The sequence below is a fragment of the Lissotriton vulgaris genome, chromosome 3_1 (genome assembly GCF_964263255.1).
Source record: "Lissotriton vulgaris chromosome 3_1, aLisVul1.2, whole genome shotgun sequence".
In the NCBI taxonomy this organism is placed as follows: Eukaryota; Metazoa; Chordata; class Amphibia; order Caudata; family Salamandridae; genus Lissotriton; species Lissotriton vulgaris.
The window spans coordinates 1,928,726,212-1,928,734,886 of NC_141689.1; the positions used below are offsets into that span (position 1 = coordinate 1,928,726,212).

At 49.3% G+C, this 8,675-nt stretch overlaps 1 protein-coding gene across 1 annotated transcript in view; it reads right to left on the reverse strand.

Annotated features, from left to right (window-relative positions):
- Positions 1-5,308, reverse strand: part of SPOCK3 (SPARC (osteonectin), cwcv and kazal like domains proteoglycan 3) — a 1,207,618-nt gene extending 1,202,310 nt beyond the window's left edge. The window contains exon 1 of the mRNA XM_086962399.1: positions 4,933-5,308. Within this exon, the coding sequence (XP_086818525.1) occupies positions 4,933-5,133 (201 nt within the window). The 5' untranslated portion in view covers positions 5,134-5,308. The remainder of the gene's footprint in view (positions 1-4,932) is intronic.
- Positions 5,309-8,675: the final 3,367 nt, after the last annotated feature.

Consider the following 8,675-nt stretch of genomic DNA (forward strand, 5'->3'; position numbering starts at 1 on the left):
AGATGAGAACACATAGATCCAGCAGAGGTGAGCTTTGAACATGTGTGACTATAAGGCTCTCCTTCTCCACTTTTCCATGAAGTAGGAACTTCCCCCAATTAGGGGCCTATGTTAAAGATGGAAAATATCCTGATTGAACAAGCTATACATTAGAGATCTGGTATTGTATGCATGTGCACAGAGTGTGTGTCTAAGAAAATGGGGAATCATAACAGGGTCACATTGGGACTTTTTTGGTCCTGAAGAAAGCCATGAAACACAAGATGTACCTGCTCATAGCGCTAACACATCAACATCAACCTGCCTCTAACGGACATGTTTCTCTTGAAAAGTGACTGGCAGCTGTTCTTCTGGATGTTCCGAACACCCTAGCAGTGGCTGATCACTAGAACTCACTTTCAGTCATTGCTATGTCATCAAGATATTAGCAAAGTGAAATTACAGAAATGAAGGTTTCCTATGTCAGGGTTGTTGACGTCACAGTGTATGTTAAATATTGTGCACCATTTGTAAGGGATGTCTAGAGACCCTTTAAACCAAGAAAGGCACTGGTGCAGGATCGTGAAGAACAGAGGAAAAGCCAAGCCATCGAATATTGAAAAAGAACGATATACCGGTGTATAAGACACTGTTCACCGCAGGCTTTTGCTGTATTATTCCCATTGGAGGTGTGGGCGTAGTGGGGTGGTACCTCTGTGAAATAGAGAAGCTCGAGATGGGTAAAGGCAAGCATTACCTTTTATTTACTTTAGGAGCCTGGCAAACCTCGCGGAGGGAACCTCTTCAGCCCAGCGACTTTCAAGGCGTCATTTTCACGCTTTTCAGGTCCCTGTATTGTATGGTCAATTAAATAATTCACTCTGTTGTCGAGTGTACCTTCAAATAGGTCAAATGAACTGAAGAGGATAAATGCATCGGATACGCACGGGGCTTTACAACAGATTCAGAGTTCCTTTGAAGGCATGTATGCACGATGAATGCTGCTGTGTAACAGAATAGGTAGTCAGGGTAGGACTGGCCTATAGGGCAATCAGACAGTGCCAGGTGGGCTGTTCTCACAGATCAGTGTTGTGGGCCAGTTTTTTTGTCTGTTTATGGGTCTGTTTTATGGACAGGGTTTATTGTTGATTTTCCAGATATTAAAAACATTACCATCTGCAAGCTAAACCATGCACTTTAACATACTATGCAAAAAAACTCGTATAGAGCGCCTTTACAAATGCAAAGCGGTCCCAATTTGCTGAATTCTAAACGTCGCCATTGGAGGAACAGAAGTAGCCCATTCCATGCACAAGGACTGAGAGTAGGGCTGGACGTGGCTTAGGAGAGCTGTGGTGAATGGACTGGGTCTGAGAAGCATGCTTGGGCTAGGCTGATAGAAGACACAGACACCTGAAGCCGGGTTCAGCCTGCAGTGTCAGTGAGGCAAGGTCGTGCAGGCCAGGGAGACGTTTCGAGGAACTTGAAAATGTATATATATGTATATATATATATATATATATATATATATATATATATATATATATATATATATATATATATATATATATATATATATACATATTAATCCGTACTGCATTGTACACGAGCTTTATAAACATACAGATGTAATGTTAATGGCGTGCAGATGCTGGAAAGTTACAAATTCTAATTTACCACGATATATTCAAATTGTTATTTATAATACATCTTGCTCAGCGACCTTTGGTTCATGCTGATTCTAACTATTTCAACGTTGACTCTGTAAACAAACTGGTATGAAAGGTCTGACTGCCAACGTTCCTCGCAACCGGAGCGCGCGCAGAGCCATCATTTGTTGCTCGTGGGCCCAGGGCCAGCCCCAGTAGAGAGCCACGTCACAAAAATGTTAAATAACATTACGTTCAACGGAGCGCTCGAGTGCTGGTTCCTGGGCGCTGCAGCAACTGACAGTATGCATCATTTTATTTGCATTATGAGAATAAATCAAGGATTGGAACGCCGCGATTGGAACCTCGGACTAAAAGCTGCATAATGATTTCTGTGGTGGGCATTAAGTCTGGGAGCACTCTTGGTGGTAGCCTGTGAAGGCTCCCAGACTCCACGCCTCCCTATCCTACAGGAGTTCTAGCTCTTTCGCTCCCGCTCAGAGGTCCAATTTGCTCAATGATCTCCTCTACAAAGCAGTGCCAGGAAGGCGCTGCACCCTCGTCATAACTTCCATATTATTGCCAAGTGTAGAGTTCCTCCCAGGTTCTCAGCAGAGAATAGGTATAGTGAGTACCTCCCTCCAGCTAAAGAGAGTGCCACCTTGCTTAGTTCCGACCAGAGATACTGGAAACACGCGATTCTGTGGTTGCTGCGTTTTTCCGCATAATTATGGATTTGCCACATATTCCATCATGTGCTGCATATTCTGCTGAATTTAACAAACATTTTTTTCTGGCTGAAAGGAGTCAAAAGTTACTAAACCCATAGCCACATTAGTCTCGCACAGTCCAAGGCTTTGTCATCTTTCAGTTGCCTATTGCTATATTTGGCTGTTAAATGGTTACTAATGAGGTCAAATCTTTGCTCGTGCAGTGTTACCATCTGTAAAAATTGCTAAATAATGAAGTAATACTATCACAAAATGTTGCGCATTCCATGGTATAATTTGCCTTTTCATGACTCATAATTTGGTAACCCTGACGCATAATTCTAGTGGTCCTGGAGATAGGCAAAGGATGGTGACATGCTGACGTCGGGACGTGCTTGTCTTTCTATTTACAACAGCCGAGCACATCAAGAAACTTGCGAGACCTCCGAATAGCAAAGCCTCCGTGTGTTAACTTTATCAGAACATGTTGTTGTCCAGTGGTGCTGATGCAGAACTCAGAGAACGAATGTTTCCAAATAAATATATAGGTTTAAAAGTGCATATCCTGGGCACGTACGTCTCTCTCCTAATGGCACTGTTCTTTCCTGTCTGGCGAAACATTCTGGAGATGGTAGCAATTGGCACTGCTGCCTAACGGGCCCCATCTGATAGCCACGTTATCGAGAAATCTGGATGCGCCGCTCATAAAATATTTACGAAGAAGGCAGGATGAGTGCCTGGTTCGCTCTGCAGTCCTCCCGCCGCTGCTCTGGTTACAGTACGTGCCCCGAGCAGGAGTTCGCCGACAGCTTCCGTTGCAAAACCCACGCGTAGAATATTTTCTCTGAAGTGGCGAAAGAAATGCCCAGGAAGGGCTACTCCGCGCGGTGGTAACATCTGAAAACGAGTGAGCAAATGGAAGTAGCTGCTCGAAGTACAATGTTTGAACCAGCACTTTAATAAGGTCTAGGGAAGACAACCGATTTTATTCCCCACTTCGCCCCGAACATCACGATTTAGGTATGCAGGTAAATAAAATAATTGAAGCTAGTTTTCATCTTTTCCTCTACACAGAATTAGCTGCGCTGACCGTCTTCAAGCAACACTTGACACCACAGACCCCTGTGCGGAACCCCCTGAGCCCGATAGCCTTTCCTTCAGTGCCAAGCAGAGGCTCGCGGGCTCAGTCTCGCCGTCTGCCTGTCGCGCGGCTGAGGGGAGCTCGAGAGACTGCGCAGGAGCCTATCTGACACCCCTGACTCCGAGACGGATCGGAGCAGAATCTAATCCGAGGAAGGGGAACTCTCACATTAGGGAGCACTTTCACATCAAGAAGTCGGTCATATTAGGAGGAGCTTCTACATTACGGATGGAAACCTCATTTTAAGGGAACCGCTCATTTGGAAGGATGGCAGGTATTGAAGCATCTTTCCCAAGGGGGATCTTCTGCGGTGATAGGCCTCTCACGCGCACAGAACTTTAAAGGTGTTTCTAACATTCGGGATCTCTCGTGTTATTTGCCCCCACAAAGAAGATCCCTAACCCTAGCAGTTCTCTCATATTAGATCGCCCATGTTAAGAGTATCTGTTTCAATAAGCGATCTTTAAATTTAAAGGATATTTCATAAGGATGGCTCTCTCACAATAGTAAAGCTCTCACATCAAGGTAACTCTCATATTAACACATTAGGGGATTTTCGCTCTAAATGACAAATCACATTATGGGATTTTACTTGCAGAAAGCTCTTGAATCGGGGGCCAACCACACTGGGGGACACCCACATTAGGGGATCTAGCACGTCGGTGACTCTCGCACATTAGGGGACTGCCCAAAATAAAGTGAATGTTAATTTGAAGATTCCACGTTCAGAAAGTTCAATTAGTGTGGGTATCTCAACTTGGGGTGTCCTATAAGAGAGTGTCTCTCACATCAGACTGTCTTTCATTTTAACAGATATCTCACAGCAGGGACCGTTCACACTAGGGAGTCTCTCACTTTATGGAGGGAGACTGGAGAGGTACACACCTGCAGTAAAAGGCCACTGGTGGCTCACACCCCTACAACCCCTGCGCAATGCTTCACTTCACATGCCCATATATTCTTCCACATCCACAGCCACTTGAATGCCTAGTCTCCTCTCAGTGACAGCTCAGGACATACCCCCTGTCTAGTCCTTGTCAACCCTTGGCTGGAGGCCGCCTACTGGACCAGGCGCTGCCCTAGCAGCTACAAGAGTAGAACCTAGCAATCCGATCGTCTGTGAACCTGAGATTGGCGTGGTTGCTTTACACACGAGTGTCCGTAGATTACAAGCGGAATGCATATTGCAATGTTGCACTGAAGCTCGCGCTGCCCCGCGTGGATCTATGCTCTGCGCAGACGCACCTTTAAAAAGGATGCTGCACCATGTCTAGAGACAGCACACATCTTAGTCTGAAAGTTGTAGGGGACATCGACATGAAATGCAGTGAGATGGTGCCTGAGTACCCACACACACCCTGCCCGCCCCCAAGGCAAGAGTATCTCACACAGTAACCGCATGGGCAACGACAGCCTGCCCCCCAGGCAGTACCTGTCAAAGAGAACCACTTACATCTCTGAATTTGTTCCACTGCCCAGCTTCCTTGTCATACTGGGAGACGGTGGTCAACCACTGCTTGTCATCCAGGAAGTTGCCCGCAGCGCCACTGTCCGCCCTAGCGCTGCCCCCTGTCGCCGCCGCTGGGCTGCAGTGGGCGAGCGCTGCGCACAAGAGCACGGCGCCGGCTGTGCCCATACCGGAGACCCGCAGCATCCTTGAGCGCTGCCCGCGGCCGTCCGTCCACGGACTCAGGCGCGCACGATCGGCTCTGCTGGCGAGAGAGCGACGGATGTCCTCCTGCTCCAGTCTGTGATCCGCAGGCTGCGCCGCCGTCAGGAGCCACCGCTGTCTGCAGGCACGTCCAGGGTTGTGCGAGTGCGGCCGGCGTGCACTGCCTCCTCACCCACCCCTTCTCCCTCCCTCCCTTCCCGCAGTGCCTCCCTCCTCGCCTCGCAGGTCTTCGAGGCGGAGAAGGGGCCCCGCTGGTAGTGGTAAGGAGAACGACGGGGGTGGAGGGGATGTCTGTGCTGGAAGCCTTTGGGAAAGGGGCGCCTTGAAGGACAGTCTCGGTCACCTGCTGTCACTTCCCAACAGAATCAGACTCCAGAGCAATGCTGAATGTGGAAATCCCTGCCGTCTACACAATACGCTGATGTATTTTGCAGCCTTTCTCGTTTTTTACCGCTTACTAACAAGACACAATGACTCTCGAGTGTGTGGTCTCGAGCAGCGGTGACTTTGAGGTACGTAAGTTCCCCAATACACTGGACCAATCACCTCCTGTGTCACAAACGCAGCGACCACCTGTGAACACCGGTCCCGATAGGCACTTTCTAGGTTTGACCTACCACTTTGATGTGCGGCACTGCTTCACGTTGTGCCCGGGATTTCTTAAATACGTACATACAGTGCTTAGATGCATATCTCTGTAAACAACTCCTGAAGGGTGTGCCAAAGCAGCAACAGACACGACTAAGACCATGAACATGCCTTAGAAATAGTGGTGAATTACAAGTATGAGAACTCATTAAATACCAGTGAAAAATACCACCTTAACATACTTCCAGTCAAAAGCAGATGGTAAAAATTCCTAAAAGTGTAGTGCTAGACCTGGCATCATTGGCGTGAGTCTATTTTCCATTTTGACGGATTGCCTCCTCTGTTTTGATACGTTTTTGCTGGTTTTATGCTTTGGGCCCTGTGCAACAGCTAATCAGTGCCACAGTGCAAGTGCTCCCTATGTTAAATTTATGTACTAATTGGTGATTCCATGATTGGGTTATCTGATTTACCTGTCAGCCCCTACTACAGTGCACCATGTGTGCCCAGGGCTTGTACATCAAATGCTGCTGGTGGGCTTGCAGCACTGGTTGTGCCACCCACAGAAGCAGGTTGTAAAGTGTGTCTCAGGCCTGCCATTGCAAGGCCTGTGTGCAGTCTAGTACTGCCATGTCGACTTGGCAAGTGCACCCACTTGCCAGTCCCTAAACCTTCCCTTTGCTTCATATTAGACACCCCTATGGTATTAGACACCCCTAGGGACCAGAACTCAAGGGGGCACAGCGTGGAGCATAATCCTTACCTGCCACAACTGCTTTCTGGGCTGCACACACTGTTGGTCTCCCCTGCCGCCTCCTTCATCGCAGAACGGCCGCTGCAGGGGGAGACTACAGCTCCCAGGCATCTCCACCGCACCACCCACTTCCGCCCTGCAACGCGCCAGGAGGTGCTTAAATAGCGGACGCTCCCTCGGTGGAGCGGGGACCAGAACTCAAGGGGACACAGCGTGGAGCATAATCCTTACCTGCCGCAACTGCTTTCTGGGCTGCACACGCTGTTGGTCTCCCCTGCCGCCGTCTCCTTCATCGCAGAACGGCCGCTGCAGGGAGAGACTACAGCTCCCAGGCATCTCCACTGCACCGCCCACTTCCGCCCTGCAACGCGCCCGGAGGCGCTTAAACAGCGGACGCTACCTCTGCATCGCGGACGCGCGTGGGTGGTGCTGGGTTAAGCCCGGGCAAAGGGCGGCCCCTCTTAGGCCCTTAGAGGCCAGAGGAGGCTGGGCTGGGCCACGGACTTTGGTGCATACTTCAAGGTTTTGCCAACATAAGTGAGTCCTTTTTAAATGTTACCTGAGTAAAGTGCCTGTGATTATTAATGTTCGCATCCTGATTAGCCTTGCTGAAACTATGTGTTAGAACTGGGGGTCTCTAGTTGGCATAGGTAGGTACCACTGTCCAAATAGGGACCCTTGCTTCTAGTCAGGGCAAGGAGATAACCCTCTGAGATAACCCCTGCTCACCCTCTAAGTAGCTTGGCACGAGCAGTCTAGGCTAACCAGAGGCAATGCGTAAAGTATTTGTACCAACACTCACAGTAACACAGTGAAAACACCACAAACTGACTCCACAACAGTTTAGAAAAATAAAGGTATTTAATCTAAACTACACAAGACCAAAACGACAAAAATCCAACATACACAGTTCAAGAATATGGTTTCAAAAGAGTTCTTAAGGTTTGCGATAAAATTCTTTAGGTTGCGATAGAATAATCCACAGATGCGTGAAAAGTTCACAGTTGAGTCACGTTTACTCACAGTACCTTTTAGTTGCAACAAAGTTCCAAAAGCAGAAGCTGGTGCGGTGGAAAACAAGCGATGCGTTGCTCCTGAGACCCTGGGGAGGCGATGCGACAGCCCTGCTGCAGCAGCGGGCGTGTTGCGGCGATTCTGGTCTGTATGGGGAGGAAGGCCACTTGTATGGATTCCGGTGCGTAGGTTCCGTAGGAAGTTTGTTCTCGCAAAGGCACGATGCAACAATCTCGTAGGGGCTGTGACGATCTCCAGGGCGACGACGCCCGGTCCAGCGGTGATCCTCTCTCTCGCAGCTCCTCGATGCAATGGTTCTGTGACGATGCTCGCAGCGACGTGATGCGGTCCGCAAGCAAGTTGTGCCGCGATCTCACCCAGCGATGACAGGCTCTGCGAAGACACTCACAGCGATGTTCGACTTTCCCGCACCGGTCTGGTGCGTCCCGCAAACGAAGGATGCGACGGCTCTGGCAGCGGCGTCAGGCACTGCGACGATCTCGGCATTCGTAGCAACGGGAATCTTCTCGCACTGTCAGGGATGCGCTCCGCAAGCGAGCGATGCAACACTTTTCAATTGCAAAAGTCTCTCAAGCTTAGTTTCAAGCTTCCCAGCACAGGTACAACTTCCAGAGGCCCCACAACTGGATCAAGCACTCTAGGAAGGACAGAACGCTCTCAGCAGAGTTCAGGGAAGCTGGGGGGTGAAGTCCTTTTGTTCCTGGGACTTCAGAACAGGGAGCCAGCTCTACTCAGGCCCTTGGAGATTCCTTCAAGACAGGGGACACAGCACACAGCAAAGTCCTTCCCCTCTCCTTGGCAGCAAAGCAACAGCAGGTCAGTCCAGCAGAGCAACAGCAGGACAGTCTTCCTTCTTCAGAGTCAGCTTTCTCCTTAGCAGAGGTTCCTTCTTGATTTCAGGATGATCTAATTTTCTGTTGTCAGGGGTCCTGTACTTATACCCCGAAAGTCTTTGTTCTCTCTGTGCATGTGGGCCCTGAGGCCGGTCTGAACCAGTTCTGGGTGTTTCCTGAGTACTTTGTTTTGCTGGCTTCTTCTTTCCTTTCAGAGTGAGGGGCAGAGTCGTCAGCAGGAGGTGGAGCCAGTATTGTGGAAGGCAGGCACAGCCCTATTTAGGCCCAGGTGCTAACTCCTCCCACCACTCCAG